The 18,661-nt window shown below is 45.3% G+C and overlaps 1 protein-coding gene across 1 annotated transcript in view; it reads left to right on the plus strand.

The window, feature by feature from the left end:
* LOC121292274 (neuronal PAS domain-containing protein 3) overlaps positions 1–18,661 on the plus strand; it is a 1,542,391-nt gene that overhangs the window by 1,503,032 nt on the left and 20,698 nt on the right. Inside the window, exons 8-9 of the mRNA XM_041214104.1 lie at positions 1,616–1,809; positions 2,282–2,388. Coding sequence (XP_041070038.1) covers positions 1,616–1,809; positions 2,282–2,388 — 301 coding nt within the window. The remainder of the gene's footprint in view (positions 1–1,615; positions 1,810–2,281; positions 2,389–18,661) is intronic.

The raw sequence follows: 18,661 nt of genomic DNA on the forward strand, positions 1-18,661 counted from the left end.
ATATTCTGATGAAAGATCATCAACCTAAACTTAACTGTTTCTTTCCACAGATGCTGCCTGACCTGCTGAGAATTTCCAGCATTTTTGTTTTTATTTCATGTAAGGCACAAGATGGGTAGTTACAGTGAAAAGATACAAACACAAGCTATTGACACATTTAAGCCCAAAATTCCAGTGTTTTTCTTATATTTCCATAAATATATTATGATGGGTACACTACTTCATGTAATTATAACTACAGAATTAAGTGAGTCAATGATTATTTTTCTAATGAGTAGCTGAGCCATGTAGACCAAGAAAGCTAGGAACCCCAGCAATCCACAATCACCCATCTGCCTTCAGCGAGCCAAGCAAGTCATGTCCATCTTCATGTCCAGCAGCCAGTCACTCAAAACAATCAACCAGTCCAGCAGCGAACACCAGCAGCCCGTCATCAGAAGCCATTAGTCCATTACCTGCCGTCAACTTTAGAAACCATCCGTCCTTCACCAGCAGCCAGCCAAACCACAGCCAGCTATTTCCAGCATTCAGTCACCAGATGCCTTCCAGCCAGTCACCAGAGGACAGGCAGTAAACAAAGCATCCAGTCATCAGATGCCATCCTTCCATTAATATGGTCCAGGTATTGGCAACCAGCCAAACCACAGTCAATTAACCATGAACTGCAGCAACCAATCTGAAAACAACAACAGCCAATCCACAACCATTGAGCTATAAGGGTTCAGCAGGAACCAGTTCTTAGATGGCCTTCAGAATGAAGTTGCAGACCTAAACATGGTCCTTCTCTAGGGACTGCACTTTGTCATGATAAGCCTTGCATGCTACATTGTCCCTGAGCTCTGCTGGTGGGAATATAACACCTATTAGGGTCACCCAAGACAGGCATGTCAAGAGGCCAGAACCAGACCAAAAGTAATCAAAGTCCTTCTGGTGGGGGATTGTGAATCAAACTAATAACTAGTCACGTAAAAATTCTTTCTTTCATGGAAACAACTCAGAGACAAGATGAGTTTGTTACAGAATTGTAACAGAGAGAAGGACTGGGGCAAGAGACCTGTGTGATACTTCAAATTGTTCCTCCTTGTTAAGCTGTAAGTTTCAGATGTGACCTGATGTTAAATACTCAATTTTCAGCAATCATCCAATGGTGCATAATTGTGAACAAGTTCCCATTGATCAGCTGTTAACAAGGCCTTAATAAGCACAAATGTATTTATTTCAACCCTTTCCCTAAGGTTTCTCAATCCATTTTTGAAACTACACGAATTGTCAGAGAAGTATTAAGCATTAATAAACAATACATTATCACTTCCCAAAATCCAACACTAACTAATTTTCCTTTTGATACAATTATCGATTGAGCAATATTGGACCATATTTTTTCTCAATCTTACCTTATGTAAATCTATTACAACCATATCTAGAATTATTAATATCAACATCATAGTCATTACTATTGTGTCCTTTTATTGTATGTTAGCAATTCAAAAATGCAAGGGGTAAAATAATCTTATTGTTTTTGCCAAACATTGCATTTAAAGTGGCCACTCTTCCACATTGATGAACTGGCAGACTGCTAACATTTACACCTTGTGATACTGTTACTGTGTTTCAGGTCATTCATATAACTGGACGGTTACGGTTGAGAGTTTCTCTTTCGCACGGACGTGTGCTCCCTACTCAAATCATAGGTCTAGTAGTTGTGGCTCATGCTTTGCCTCCTCCTACTATTAATGAAGTCAGGATTGACTGCCAAATGTTTGTCACCAGAGTCAATATGGACCTCAATATTGTTTACTGTGAAAACCGGTAAGTAGACTTGTCTTTCATTTATCTGTGTTTTATGTTTCTGTTTTTTTAATGAGGATACATTGCTCCTTTTTTTAATTTCCTTTGCTTGATGATCCAACCCAAGCCTTACCTTTCAAGTGTATGGGCCACCCACAGCCAGTGCCACTAATGACTGACCAGCTGCCTGGTGGGAATGCATGCAATGTTTTCCCCTCTATCCTGCAGGAAAATGCCTGATCTCCACTTGGTGCCTTCACATACAACTGGGCTCAAATAGCAACAGAATGGGGGACCAAGCCAATTCTTTTGCATCTGTGTCAGCAGTTTAATATTTTGCACCCCGCAGCACTCTATCCATTGTCTATTTTTTCAATGACAAGTTAGTGTGGAATATGTTAAAATAGACCATTTTACTATGCCGTATTTTCAAGTTATTAATTTATTATTATTATGTTTAATATTGATTAATTTATGCTTCTGTACCCTGTAGGATTAGCGACTATATGGATCTAACTCCTGTAGATATTGTGGGTAAAAGATGCTATTACTTCATTCATGCTGAGGATGTAGAAGGAATCAGACACAGTCATTTGGATTGTGAGTATATGGCTAACTACAGGAATACACTGCAGCATTAGCTTCATAGAAGAATGTCATTCAGTGCAAAGTATTCCCCTCAGAATAATTGAAAGAAAGATCCTTAAATGTATTGTTGAGAAATGTTCCTATTTGTACACATCCACAAGTAGCCCAATGGAAACTCACTAGTTGGGCTTTCCTCATAGGAACAAATTTACTTCTACTAAAATAAAGCAAGCAGCATCTTGAGGTCAGACTTTCACTATAGCAGTACAATAATATTGATGTTGGTTGATACCAGATTCCAGCACTTTGTTTGCAGAATGGTGAGTCGGAGTTTATGTTCAAGACTCGGTGGACTGAGAGTTCCCAGTCTTAATGGTATCATTGTGGAGAGTTGCCAAGCAGAAACTATAAACTTGCACATAGGGAGCAGAACGAATGAACTGGATGAAAACAGCATTGTCAATGCCTAAAAGCAGGTTGCCCATCTACCATCATGGGATAATGACAGGCCCAAGATACTGGGGGCCTTAAAAACAAGTGGAAGAAATTAAAATTAAAAAGAACAGTTGAATATCTGAGAAATATTATTCACAAACAGGTCTGAAGTTTGCATGGATATATTTTACTGCATCCCAGAAAGTAAAAGTGCTTCAGCTAATAATTAAAACAAAATGGTGAAGAAAGATGAAGCTTTGAAATAGCAGTACAATGACACAGTCTTGGTGCATTCATGTTTTCTGCTATACAGTGTTAGATTTTGGGTTCTTTCTCCAATTGTACACCTGCTATACCCTCATTGGACACAAATGCCAGAAGAGGAAAACTCAGGAAAGGAGTGAGTGAACTCCATTCTTCTTCAAACCCATGAATATACTACTAATTGACAGAAAAATGGCTTTAATGGACTCATATCTGATCTCAGTGCTAGAATGATGTGTGAAATTGAGAAAGCTATTTACAGAGAGGCAAGGTGGATGTGCAACTTGGCTCTTCTGTCTTACTAAAGAAATGTGAGACATGGTTTAGTAATCAGTTAAAAGGCTACTTGTGTATAAAATCTTGTTAACTTGTTAACAAATGAACTTGGAATGTATTAACAAGCTCAGCAAGTAAACGCCATGCAACTATTAACAGATCCTTTTAACACTTTTGACTTTTTCTTGCACAGGTACTGTTTTGCTCAGGAATTCTTATGTTTGCTTAGGTTTGCAATTATAAATCTATGCTATACACAGGTACAGTGTCATATACAGACACAAACCTTTTAGCCATCATTTCCATTCATGTCTGTCACATTGCAGAGAAATTAATTCTCAAGGGATGCAAGCACAAATTTAGACAAATACAACACAGCCTCTGAACAGCTGTTGTTTACTAACATGGGCTGACATTGGCCAATACAATTAGAGATCAGTATTGCAGTATGTCATCATTTAGAGACACCTAATGCATGTATGTTGATTCACAAAATTTAATAGAAGCATTTCTTCACAGTTCCGATTTATTTGTGATGACATCTAGGATTGATTTATAGTGTATCACACTTGTGATCTGCTGTAGAGGATGTTGATAACATCTTAAGAACCACACCTCTCACCATTTTTCACCAGGGAGAACTTAGAAAGTTGGGCTGAAATCTACATGTTTCACCATATATATTTCCATGCAACCTTTAAATTTGACAGTTAACAGAGCAGGCTAGAGTTTCCACTGTCGTGGAATTGGGGCACATCTTCAATGAGACAGGACTTCCATCCACCACAAAGATGTCCCCCTCATCCTGGCTGAATGTTCTGCTTTGGGGTTATTTACATCATTTCTGTGGATTCCCCAACATCTTCTGGGGAGTGAGCATGCAGCGGTTGTGGAGATTGACTGATGTTTGGCCTCAAGACCATGGACTGGCCACCATGGTGCCAATTGAAGATTAAAATAAAATGTTTTTAAATCATTCGAGGGCACTGATCATTGCACAGACTTCCTAGGCATTACAGTTCAATAGCCACTCTCTGGTCCATAGCAATACTGGGTGCCAGAGAGGGACATGGCCTCTATATTCCAGCACTGTTATGCCAAAAATGATGGGGCAGCATTTTCCTGTTGGTGAGCAGTGACATCAGGCGTGTGTCCTGACGTCACCGCGTGTCATTTAGATTGTCAGTGACCGAGCTGTCAAAGGCCTATTAAGGCCTGTTAAAAACTAATTAATACAATTAAATGAGCTGCCTGTCCAACATTAAGGTTGGCGGGCAGGCAAAGAGCCCAGGCGGCCTTTGCATTTTTCATGAAACCTCATCCACGGGCGAGATGAGGTTTCATGAAGTGTTTAAAAAATCAGTAAAATTTTTTCCAAAATTTTATTAACATGTCCCAGCTCATGTGACACTGGCACATGGGGGGACTTGTTTCAAGAGTTTAAAACTTTTTTATTTAAAAGTTTAACATTGAAACAAATCTCCCTGAAGCACCTCCGTGCCTCAGGGAGATCTCTGAGCTCTTTCACGTGCTCGCAGGGAACCACTCAGGGAACCCCCACCCGCACTGGGAGCACATAGCACTTCCAGGCCCACCCACATAAAATGGCAGCACGGACCCGATCGGGTTTGCGCTCATCCCCGCTCCCGCACAACGCCCACCCACAACTCCGCCCCCCCCCCCCCCACCGATGGGGGGAAATTTCTGGCAATGGAAAAGATGTCTGATGATGCCTTTCTGTGATTTGAATATTATTACACTGTACATGCTTTTGACTCATCACATCTAGCAAACAATCAGCACAGTATTGAAATGGACAGTGGTGAAGGTTGTGCCTGTCACTTTTCTGCTCCAATCCTATTAAACAATCAATAGAGTAAGAGTGGGGAATTGCAGTGACCTGGCCTAACCACAGTCAGAGATAGCTGGATTTTCCACCAGAACCGCAGCCTTCCACTGTGTGTAGAATCAGGAAAGACTAGTTTCCCCCTCAGGGCCACCCACCAGATGGCTACAGGGGCGACTTAACGCACAGGCCTTGGGATGAGTGCTGCTTCTGTGGGCCCCACTGAGGAAAGTTCTTATAGCTAATGTTAATGAGTTTCAGTAGCTACTCAGCAGGTTCACCTGCATGTTATGGGACTGGATTTGTATTTATTACTGAGGCTCCCTTTGAAATAATCTACCAATAGCATAATCAGTGGGAATAGAGTGGAAAATAGCCTGCTCCATTTTTAATATACCAAGTGATAGCATTCTTGCCTCAGTCAGAAGTTTGTAAGTTCAAGCTCTGCTCCAGAGATTTAGGCCTCAATATTAACCTTCTCAAGGCAACTGTGGCAGCTTTAAAAGTGAAAAAGGTGATGTGATCCCAACCCACCCTGTGTGCGCACAGCCCCATTTTTACAGTGACAGGATGCTTAATTAGCTTATTTAAGTCAGACTCTCACAGAAATAAGAGAAGCTGCAATTGAAATTTACTGCTGCTACACAAATTTCCTTGCGGTGGGGAGAGTTACCAGCTAATGAAAAGCAGGAGCCACTCAATTCATCTAGGTAAGTGCTTCTATCAGTGCTCCTTTTGGGCAGGAGTGCTCCCCCTTGCCCCTCAAGGAAGCCTTAGTCTCCTCCTGCCCTGATCACTAGCTTCCATTGTCGCCATCTGCCCAGGCCTGATTGCAGGCCTCTCCTCCACCAACAGTTGCCGGCACCATTCCCATGGGTCCCTCACTGCAGCCTTCTCCCACTGCCCTTACTTCTGGCTCACTGACCAGTCAGTCAATTTAGTCGGCTGCCAAGTGGGTGATGAACCTACAAAATGTTAATGCCAGCAGCTGATAAGATTGACAGGATCTCTACACCCCAGCTTTGCCATGTTCTTTCACTGTTTTCACTCCCAGCCATACTCTCCCTGCTTCCCCATAAATAATGGAGCTGTATCTCAGCTGAGGGTCCGGTGTCATTCTGAAGGAAAGTTGCACCATCAGAAGTACCATCTTTCGAATGAAATACTAAACTGATGGCTCACCTTCCCTCACAAGTGAACATAAAAGATCCCAAGGCAGTATTTGAAGTTACCCAGTTCTCCCCGTGCCCTGGACAACATTTATCTCTCAATTAAAGCAGTTTAACTGGTCATTTAAATTATTGCCGTTTATGGAAGCTTGCTGTATGCAAATTGGCTGCCACCTTTCCCTACGTTACAGTGATGAGTAAACACAAAACACACTTATTTGATTGTAAAGTGCTTTGGAAAGTTCTGAGATTTTGAAAGATGTTAGATAAGCATCGTCTTTACTTAATCAATCCCCACTCTGATTTTGCTTATCTGGGAGAGCCCCTTAAGTTTTTTTGAGACTTAAAAATAAGTCTAAATTTCTCATTTTGCTGTTTGGTGCCTGGCCCACTCTTCACGACCACTGTGGCTATTGGGCAGCTGCTGACTCTATAACATTGGCCGCGATTTTCTGGTCCCACTTGAATCATCACAGGCGGGACAGAAAATTTGATGGACCAGCCAAAGGTCCATTGACTTGAGGAAGAAATTTCCAGCTCCGCGGTGGGCAGAGCTGGAAAATCCCAGCCTTTAGGCCTCTTCTTCTGCTGTTGTCACCTCAGCCCAAACCTGAAGCAAGTGCCTATCTTTGGTCTCCCCTCTGGATTCTGGTGCCAAAGAGAGGAAATGAAGATCATTGTGGACTAAAGGTGCACGGCTAGAAATGGATGAACTAGAAATGTGTCTAAAAAGTGTCTCTGTTTGAAGTAGGCCTTGACACCTCTTCAGGTGCGACATTCCATGTTCTCTCAAGAGAGGTCTGTCAGTATAATCCACATAGGAATTTTTCGGAAGGTGATCACTTTACATTATCAGCTACCTTTTGATCAGTCTTGTATTTCTCTTAAAAATACAGGCCGTCCTAAAAAAAAACCTCAAAATGCCCATAGTAGCTGGTAGCAGTAGCCCGCTGTCTTGACACTGCTCATCCCCCACCCTCCAACACCGCTCATCCCTTCCCAACACTGCTCAGCTCACTTCCTGACATGGCCCATCCCACTCCTGACACAGCTCATCCCCTCCCGACGCTGCTCCCCCCACACCTGGAACACAGCACAACTCTCTGACATTTCCCACCCCCTCTCTCCAACACTGTGCATACCCCATCCAATATTCTCACCTTCCTCTCAACACTTTTTACCCCAGACTTTGCTCAGCCTCCCCTCAACACTGCTGAAGCCCCCCACTCCTCGACACTGCTCAGGCAACCTGGGTGCAGAGGGGTTGAGTAATGTCAGAGAGAGGGGGTGATCAGTGTCAGGAGGAGGGTGAGCAGTGTCAGGGGTGGTGAGCAGTGCTGGGGGGGCATGAGCAGTGTCGGCGGGGTGGTGAGCAGTGCCGGGGGGGGTGAGCAGTGTCGGGGGGGTGGTGAGCAGTGCCGGGGGGGATGAGCAGTGCTGGGGGTGTGAGCAGTCTCGGTGGGGTGAGCGGTGTTAGGAGTGGGAGTGAGCAGTGTCGGGGTGGGTGAGCAGTGTCGGAGGGGGTGAGCAGTGCAGGGGTGGGTGAGCAGAGTTGGGGGGGGTGAACAGTGTTAGGAGTGGGAATGAGCAGTATCGGGGGGTGGTGAGCAGTGTCAGGGGGAGGGTGAGCGGTGTTGGGAAGGGGTGTGAGCATTGTCGACGGTAGGGGAGTGAGCCCTGTCTGGGGCGTAGGGGTGGCGAGTTGTGTCAGGGGATCTGAACAGTGTTGGGGTGGGGTTAACTGTGTCAGGAGGGCGTTTGAACCCTGTCAGAGGGGAGTTAGGGTTAGGGTCTCAGGCGGGTGAGCGGTATGGGGGGGGCGTTGAACAATGTCAGGAGGTGTTGGGATGACAGGGTTCTTGGGGGAATCTGGGATTAAAAAGTTAACAGGTACATTTAAAAACAGTGAAACTCACTGAACTGCCGTCAGACTTCAAGGGTTTGTCTCCAGTTTGTGACATTAAAGGGGCTGTGGAGTGACTGCAATTGTGATTTTTGCCACTGAGCTTCCTGACTCACTGGCTCACTGAATTCAAGCTGGAGTCAGGACAGGAAGGCCCTCAGCCTCCAGCAGAAAAATGTAAGGCTGCAGATGTGAATGAGGTCAGCAGCATGTGCTCCCACTCCGCTGCTGACTGGAGGATCCGGGCCATTATAAATACTTCCAATGGTTTAGACACCCTACCATTACCCACATTGACCAGCTGCCATTTCCCTTCCAAAATGAGAAGAGATGCACAGCAGTTGATGATAATGCAGAGACAAGACAGAAGCCCAGAACCTCTGAGCTCTGACCTCCGACACCTCCCCACTTCCCCTGAACCCCTGACACCCCCCCAGCGCTCCCACACCCTCCTAGACCTCAGACACCCACCCCCACCCCCGGCCATGGATTTCTCACACCCCGTCACCTCCACCGCCTCCCCGGACATTCAACTGACCTCTGATACCCCACACTCCGCACAGATTTCCGACCTCCCTCCCCACCTCCCACCCTCCACGAACTTACCCGGACCGCCAACACCCCAGATCTCTGACTCCCACCAACCCTCTCCCCGACCACGGACCCCCCAGACCTTGGACCCCTCGATGAGCCACACCCCACACCCCAGCCCTCAGACCTCTCTCTATGAGCCCCACTGCGAACCCCCCCTGCCACGACTCCACTGGACCCCCACACAGTCCCCCCTGTGTACCTCAGACCCCCTCCCACACCCCAACCCCTGGACCTCAGTCCTCTCCCCCTCCCCCAGAGTTCGGACCGTTCCCCCTTAGATACTTACATTCCCCTGGTCTGTCAACCTCCCAGGCCCTTCAAACCTACTGCTTTACGGCAGCAAGTGTCATAAAAAAGGGGCATGGCCTCCTTGAATGCACTGGAACTAGACTTCGCTGGGGCCTGCACCTGCTAGGATTCTCTCAATGCAGGCCCCAAGCATCTCCGGCGAAAGGAAGTGTCAGCATAATTTTCAAGACCAGGTAAATAGGCATTTACTTCTTCTAATTCCTGCGGGCCAGCACTTTGTAGGAAGTTACGGCCCTTAAGAGTAGACGTAACACAACTATGACAGGGACTGGTAAAATAAACACTCCGCTGATTAATTATGAATAGAAGCATTGAATACTCACTATTTTTAAATTCATTAAAAGTTGTGTCAATGTTATTATTTGACTACACCAGGTAGATAGAACATCATTTCCAAATGGTAGTGAGAGGTTATACTTATGACAACTAATGTTGACACTAGAGTCTTGATCATCAGTCATAAATTAAATTGACAGATGATCAGGAATCCACAAATTGCACAGATGATCACTACCCTCAGCGTGCTACGTGTTCCCACTTGTTGCCTTTGGTATTTTCCAGTAGCACCCAACTCCTGACAGCGAAAGAGGTGCGCACAAACGACTACTGACGCTCAAATCCTGCACAGCCTCAGCTGAGATTTCACACAGTGTCTACAATATTAGCATATCTCTGCTATCTTCAGCTGGTGTTATGTTCAACACATGCCCTGTATTGATTTTAAAGTCAACAGCTTCACTGAGATCAACGCAATGGAGGCTGCCAACAGAACCTTGAAGATGAGCAGATGCAGTCTTTAACACTCATTTGTATAGCTGGGGGATGTTGTTGGCATCAAAGGAGCATTTCCGGCCAACTCTCGTGGGCTTGTGGTGGCTTAGTTGACTAGAAGTCCAAGCTGGCACACAAAGGAGCTTCCAGCAAGCTTACCAACTCTTAATTCAGCTCTTTCAGCAACAGTTTATTTTGCTGACAGAAGCAGAACAAACAAAGGTCATAAAAAATTGCTGGTGGCTACTATTTCTACACTACTCTCAAAATGTTTCCCAAATAAGCAAGAATGCAGGTAACGGGAGTGCAAATGGTTGAGTATACACCATGCGTGTTTTTGAAATGTTATCATGCAAACCATATGATATATTCATATATAACTGAAGGCAAAACCCATTTATATAGTTCCTTTCACAACCCAAAAGTATACATGTAGGAAACGTGGCAGCCAATATGTGCACAGCAAGCTCCCACAAACATAATGGTAATCTGTTTTAGTGAAGTTGATTGGTAAGTAAAACTTGGCTTGGATACTGGAACGACTACCCTGCTCTTCTTTAAAAAGTGCTGTTTGAGAGTGCAGCCGTAACCTCAGTTTAGCATTTCATCCAAAAGATTGCACTTCCAGCAGTGCAGCACTTCCTCAGTGTTGCACTGAAGTGTTAGCCTACATTTTGTGGTCAGGTGTCTGGAGGGAAAATGGAACCCACCACCTTCTGACTCAGAGGTGTGACTGCTACCCGCAAAGCTGCATCTGAAACAGTCAATTTGAAAAGTTCCTGGCATTCATGCCTTTTGGTTCCACTACCAAGTGAGTTCTGTTGTGTAACTTTTACATGAAATGTAAATAAAAACCCTGTCATAATTAAGATACAGGACAAAGAAGTGATTGATTATAACTTTATTCCAAATAACAAATAAAGCTTTGTAGTAAGAGGAAAAAATATCCATGGTATAAATGTTGTGAAAACTAAATTAGCTTGCTAACTTTACTCAAAATTATACTCAAAAGTGTTTTCAGGACACTGAAGATTAAGCTGTATTTGCTATATAACTGGAAACAGCTTTCACATACATTAGGAATATCCAATTTTAAAGTATCAAATTTTTAAATGTGTTAAAATTGTCATGAAGCTATTAATGTATATAAAATTATTGGAAAATATTTTTCTTTTAAAATAGGTTTAGTCTGTGGGTGTGTCTTAATTGAATTAAAACCAGCTAGTCTGGGTGCTTTGATTGTACTAGTTTTGAGAGGTAAGAGATGTAGAGTACATTTGTATTTTTTGAATAGGGCATTCAAGATATGGGGTGAAACCTAGCTAGCAGAGATCAAGCAATCTGTCTATATTACTAATAAAATTGGTACTATGAGAGGGGTTTTATTATTTGAAGAGGTTGGTGATACAATGAAAATTTACATTTAATGATCTGTGCTAGGTATAAAGATAGCAGTTTTGTGTAGGCAGGGCAGAGGCAATATAAGATCAAAGCAACTGCAAGCCTCCAACAGTCTCCACATGAATCAAAGTGAAAGGAACCTCGTTTTGAATTCATAAGGTGAAAATGTTTTGCCTAGAGTCTGGTTAAGTCACTGGTTGCTGTTGCCTTAATGGAGATTAGTTTGGGAATTTGTTAAAGTCATGATAGTAGTAATTTGTAGCTATGTGTATATATTTAACTTGTGTAAGTTAATAAAATGTTTCATTTAGTTTAATGTAAAACCTCTCGAGAACTGGTGGTCTGATTCCTGAATTTAGAGTTGCATCTGAAACATAACACTTAAAAGTATAGGTTATAACAGTTGTTTAAAGTTTCCCTCTGGGCTTTTTAAATAACTTAGCTTTACCAAAAGGCTGTCTCATAACAATAAGATTATTAATATTATGGGACTGAAGCTTTAAATTTAGAATAAATGAAGCTGGTCATGTGACTTGTCCTGCAGTCTGTCTGACAGTAAGCCTGGGCGGTTTGATTGTTAGAGATCAAATAAAGTTTAGATTGATTTACTGAGAAAAAGTGCAAGGTATTTACGCTTGGAGACAAGGCAACTGTCTCTGAGTTTGCAATGAGTAGACTCAGAGTCTTCCAAAGCCCAGAAATGTGTTACAGGTATCGGGTTGTAAACAGTTCTGATGTAAACTGCCCATTTACTTCTAAGATGAAAGAGGAGTTGGTGTCAAAAATAGCTAATTAGCATTTCTACCTGAATGCAGGGTTAATGTGTTTCATGTTGTCTTGGGGAAGAGAGCAGATGTAGCCATTTTTGAGATCAGTTAACAAGTTTCTCTACAAATCAATGAATATCACAGAGAGATAGCAAATCTAGGGGGTCAGCAGAGGGGAAAGGCTACTTGACTTTGCGAACTACCACAGCCATATGTGGGAGGGAGATGGTTTATAGTCAAAACAATGCATCCTGCAGCCATCTAAGGATTCCAGGAGATTCGTCCTGGTATGCCAGGGGGAAGGAAAATCATCAGAACAGTCTTTACTGCTGGCGATGGATTTAAGGACCTCAACAAAAACTGAGGAAAGTGCCTGGAGACGGTCACTTGCAGTTACTACTCAGCGAAACGGGGATACAGGAATCCGCTGGAAGCAACTTTGGGCCATTTGCTAAAAGGACTGTAGTCCCATGGAGTTTGCGATGGGTAATAAGTATACAAGAAGAATGTCATTTTCTGTAACTATAATATAAGTTGCCAACATAAAGAAAATACTGCTTAGTTATTAGTGTTATTTTAGTCATTTGTTACAGTAAAAGTTTTAAATTGTGAAATCTTGACGTCATTCTTTCAGCTGTTAAGTGGAAGTCTGAATTTCTTTTTAAAAGTTATTGATCTCCATGGAGATCATAACACATGCTGGAGTAATATTGTAATTAATACAACATCTAAATTGAAAATTTAAGCATAATTGTGGAAGAAGAAACTTTTTGGTCCAAATTTTGTAATCAGCGGTGAAGTGATGACACTTGCCACTGACCTCAAAGAAAGCTCGCACAAAGATTTGCTGATCTCTGTGGCATGGATTTCAGATTTCCGAATGATAATTTGAGCCTAGTACCAAGTCAAGGGATCTCCAGGCATCTAGTGATGCCACCAAGCGGATGAGCAGATAAATACATTGAAGAATTCTCACAAATAGCAAACCAGGAAGTTAAAAAAACTGATTATACTTCACTTCTAAATATCTTTTTAGAGAGAGTGAAATAAAGATTAGGACGTACACATGAATAAGGTAGAAGCTAAGATATCATAGGGGAGAATTTTCTTCCTGTTGAGGGGGGGGGGGGAGTTGTGCGGGAGCAGGCATGGGCATGTGCGCAGCTGATCGCTGCTTGTGTTCGACTGGGCACCGTCATTTTACATGGGTGGGCCAATTAAGGCCTACCCAGTGTGACCCGCACCCAGAAGCATAGAGCTGCCTCAGGGAGATTAGTTTAAGTTTAAGAAATTTTAATAAAGTTAAAAAAAAAATTTTAGGGTATGTCCCCTCATATGAAACTGTCACATGAGCTGTGATATGTCTATGAATTTTATTAAAATCTTTTTCAAACTTTTAAAAACCTTCATGAAACCGCATCTCGCCCATGAATGAGGTTTCACAAAAAATGCAAAGGCTGCCTGGGCTGTACGCCTGCCCGCCAACCTTAAGTACGTGCCTGCCGAACTGAAAATCTGAATGACGTGTGGTGACGTTGGGATGCACGCCCGACATCACCGCGCATTATTTTATGCCTCGGCAAGTGGGCCCCACCCCCGCTTGCCGAGCTGAAGATTCTGCCCATAAAATAACTTGTTTAAAAATCTAATTACATGTAATTTTTTATCATAATGGCAAAATGTGACATTCTAAAAATATAAAACCAGTTTTTCATCACCAGAGAAGTTCTTCAGAAGCAATAATGAACTTTGTATGCCATTAAAAACCCAGTTACAGTTCATTCAACAAGGTACATCTTCTTAAAGGGTTTTTATAGCAATGCTAATGGTGGTGTAAGTTCTTGTCAGTTCAATGATTTCTAATTGATTGTATTCTGGGGATCTGCAGTAGCACAAATTGAGAAGCAGCAGATCACTGACAGCACCTTTAGATTTCCACATGTAACTGTGCATATGCAAACTCCAGAAATTGATGTCAGTTTCAGAGGGAGTAATGACTCTGAAAGCTGACAGTTTCAAATTCCAGGCCAGTTAGTAATCATATTGTGAACTTCAGAATCCAACAACATTTTGTTGAATATTTCTTAACCATTTGCAGATTTTGCATGTCACTTTTTGAGAAGCTTTGGGAGGAATTATAATTGCAGATACCTCCAAAGGTTGCATTAGAATAAAGTGGTATGGTATCACTGGATCATGCACTGACACTTCCAAACTTTGTAAAGGTCAGTGTGGTACATGTGATAAGAAAGAAGACTAATGGGCCAAAATTTTCCATTTGGCGGGCGGAGCAGGAGCAGACGTGGACCCAATCGGCGCCCGCGATCGGGGCCGCGCTGCCATTTTGCACGGGCGGGCCAATTAAGGCCCACCCAGCGCATTTCCGACTCCCATGGAAAGCGGGAGTGTGCGGGCTGCGGCGGGCGTGCACAGACTGCCGGGTCCAATGGCGACCCGGCAGTCTGTTTAAAAGAAGGCCTGGCAGCCTCCTGTAGGCTGCTCGCAATGGCCACGTTGAGATCAAACCACAGGGGGTCGGCTGAGCAGGGTACTCTGGAGGAAGAGCAGAGGAGCAGGGCAGGCTGCAGGGTCTGCCACAGGAGCAGGGCAGGCTGCAGGGTCTGCCACAGGAGCAGGGCAGGCTGCAGGGTGGGCCAGCGGGGGGGCCAATGTGCCCCTCGCTCTTTTGATGACTGTCTTGCTGCCCTCCTCGAGGAGGTGGCAGCAAGCGGGAGGTGTTGGTCCCCCAGGATTGGGAGGAGGAAGCGCCCCCCCCCCCCCCCCCCCCCCCCCAAATGACCAAATGTGCCTGGGAAGAGGTGGCGGAGGTGGTGAGCTCCCACGAAGTGGTGCGATGCACTGGATCCAGTGCCGTAAGCTCTTCAACTTTTTGTTGTGCTCTGGAAGGGTGAGGGACCATGTTGGCACTGGACATTTAACCCAGCAGGTAGCCTTAGCCTTTGAGGTCACCTCCCCCAAGTCTTACTGTCATGACTGCATTGAATCATGTTGGGCATTTCTTATATGCTGAGTGGGCAAGCAGATAATGCCCATGCTTACATCAGCCTGAGTAGTTCATGAGGAAATGAGTTCTCCCCCGCACCATGTGTTGCTCTTAGTCGCACATGAGTAGTCTGGGGGCAACCTGCAGGAGATGCAGCTAGGCGCACACTCAGAACTCTAACTCATGTCCTATTCATGGTAATGAGATGGTGGAAGGGGAGCCTCAAGGTGTCATGGCCAAGATCCATCTGCTGCCCTCGATGCTGCACGTGGTTGCGCCACCTTGCTATGGAAGGTAAGACCGTGTGTTAAAGTGATGGACACAGAATGTGTCCAAGGGGCCTTTGGGGGGGTGTTGGGAGCAGGCGTACTATCTTTGTGTAACTGAGCAGCAGTAGCGGGGAGAGGAGGCACTGGAGGCCGGATATGGGCCACTGTGATCAGGATGCGGCGTGCGCATGCAGAGTCCATGTGTGATTAGCCCCAATGAATGGTCTTTTCTGATTTTCAGAAGAAAAATGCACACAATGTGTGTGAGTGTTTGCAGGCTGGAGGTGGCCAGGCCCAACTGATGATTTTAAGCTGCTTCGAACAGGAGGCCCTGGAGCTTGTGCGGTGTCATGCACCCAGGTCCACAGGTGTCGGTGAGGCTGGGGTGGAACAGCCAGTTATTTGAAGTCAACAGTGACATCTGCACTGATGATTGTTGGAATCATTAATCCAGCAACATTGCTCATTCACAGACTGATAGAGTCAGGCGTGTGGATCATAGACAAAGGTCCCTCGGTCCTTCAAAAATGCGCGTGTCAAGCACCTTCCAAAGTCTCCTTATCCCATTTCCCACCACTATCCCCATGGCCTTGTATGCCATGGCATCGCTACTGTACATCCAAATACTTAATACATGCTGGAGGGTTTCTGCGTCCACCACCCTTTCAGGCAGTACGTTCCACATTACTGTGTGCAAAAGTTCCTCATCACCTCACCTGTCAACTTCATGCCCCTAACCTTAAATCAGTGCCACCAGGTTACTCATCCCTCTGCCAAGGGAAAACGTTCCTTTCTGTCGACTCTATCTATGCCCCTCATAATGTTATAAAGCTCAATACTGTCACCCCTCAATCTCCTCTGCTCCAGAGGAAGTAATACTAGTCAATGCTATGTCTCCTCATAAGCCAAACTCTCCAGCCCAGCCAGCATCCTGGTCACGAACCTCTGGACTCTCTCCACTCCAATCACATCCCTCCCATGAAGCGCTGGTCACAACTGCACGCAGAACTATAGCTGTGGCCTAGGCAGCATTTTCTGCACTTACAACATGACTTCCCTGTTCCTATATTCTATTCCTTGGCTAATAAAGGAAAGTATGGCATTGACCTTCTTAAACACCTTATATACCTGTTCCACTACCTTAACATGCCTGTCGATATGACCAGCAAGGTACCTCTGTTCCTCCTTACTTTCCATGGTCCTACCATTCCTCGTGTAACACTGTACCTTGTTTGTCCTGCCCAAGTGCATCACCTCACATATATCCACATAACATTCCATTTGGCATTCCTTAGGCCATCTGACCAGCTTGTCTGTATCCACCTGTAATGTTTGGGTCTCCTCCTGACTATTTGCCACCCCACCAATGTTTGTCTCCTTAGGTTCTTGGAGGTTGAGTGCATTACGAGCTTGGGGGAAAGGGATTAAGTGTGTCACTGTGTGCACACTAACTGATCCACTGTCCTTGTTGTTAATTTCAGCATCATCAGGAACAATTCCAGATGCCCCCTCTCACACCTGAGGGCCCTCAACTGTCACCTGCGTCACACCATTTCTGTGAGGCAGGCACCAGCGCAGATACTAGCACATCAGTGGGCATTGCAACATCAGCTAGTGTCCCAGGGCACAGTGGAGAGGGCACTTCACAATCGCTGGAGGAGCTGGCAGAGACAGAGAGTGCCGATGATGCCAGCAGCCAGAGGACTGCAGGGGACCAGGCACATGCTCAGTCGGTGCGTGATGCCTCTGGAGTCGTCTGTGACGCAGCAGCTGCAGGGAATGCGGCTGGATGTGCGGAAGCATCTGGGAGTGTTGCATGAGACTATGTTTCTCTTGGTGTCCGTGGTGGAGGAGTCCACGTGGAGCATCACTGACGTAATAGCCTCATGGCAGAGCGTTATGCTTCCTCCATGAGAGAGTGGCGACTCTCGTGGAGAGGGGCTTCCAGAAGAACAAGCAGCTTCTCTTGGGGATACGCTCAGGCTAGGAAGCTCTCACAGCACCAGTGGCCACAGCTGGTCATTGCCAATGTGGGAGATGGTGTGGGCTTCAAGCTTCCCAGCTCATTGCCCATCCATCTACAATGAGCAGGGAGGTCCGAGGCAACCTTACGTTGGCAGAGCAGCTGCCAGTTGTATCTGCAGGCTCCTCTCAGGGCTCTCTGGATGAGGGCAACGGCTGCTCCGCCCCTCTCCCAGTGACCGCTTCATCAGGTCAGGCTGCGACAACTGGGGAGATGCCAGCTGTGGAACTGGCAGCTCACTCCCAGGCAGGGCCAGCACAGGCTCCATGGGCCAGAGGACGACCACCAAGGTCATTGAGGCCAACAGGACAGCAGAGTCAGCAGCCTGTCTCAGATGCCACTCCAAGCGATGGGGCAGCACCAAGACGCAGCACCTGTAAATGTAAGCATAAGGCACCTTAGGCACACCACGGATTTCTCACTGGTGCTTTTGTGTTGGCCCTAGATTAGGGAATTATTATTTGTTTATGCTTGAAAAACATTTCAGTTTGAATTTGCTTGACCTTATGATGGTGAAAATTAAAACCAGATGTGTTACCATTGCTGAGGGTGGCTCCTTTGTGCTGCATTTGTATGTTTTACATACATGTCATGAGTGTTTGAGTGGACATTGAAGTTTATGTCCAAAGCCTTTAGTTGCAGCTGATGAAGTGGCAGATTTAGCACTTAAGTGCCGACTATGGAAGTGCCAGTCAAGGCTGGTCTTCCTGATCCATTTGTGTGGAGCTAGCTGAAGGTTCATTGGATTAAAGTGTCCCGGGTGTCCCTGCCTCCTTGGTGTTGTCCTGGATCAGAGTTTAGCCCCTTATCATTCCCCTATGTTTCCTCATCTTCAAGATCAGTGCTGGACTCATCGTGTGCAGCCACATCCACTGCATCAACGTCTTCAACGTCCACTGCATCCCCCCTTTCCAGTGCAAGATTGAGAAGAGCGCAGCATGCTGCCACTATCACCGAGACACAATCTGGGGGGCACTGGAGTGTGCCCCCTGAGCGGCCCAGGCATCAGAAGCACATCTTGAGAAGACCGATGGCTCTCTCCACTACAGCCCTTGTGGAGGCGTGGCTCCTATTGTACCGCTGCTCAGCCTCTGTTCTTGGATGACGGAGAGGCGTCATGAGCCACCTTCTGAGGGGATAGCCCTTGTCACCCAGCAGCCATCCATCCAGCCGGGCTGGGGCACTGAAGAGCCCCAGCACCTGGGAGTGTCTGAGGATGTAGGTGTCATGAGAGCTGCCTGGGTACCTTGCACA

The sequence above is a fragment of the Carcharodon carcharias genome, chromosome 20, assembly GCF_017639515.1.
Source record: "Carcharodon carcharias isolate sCarCar2 chromosome 20, sCarCar2.pri, whole genome shotgun sequence".
Taxonomy (NCBI): domain Eukaryota; kingdom Metazoa; phylum Chordata; class Chondrichthyes; order Lamniformes; family Lamnidae; genus Carcharodon; species Carcharodon carcharias.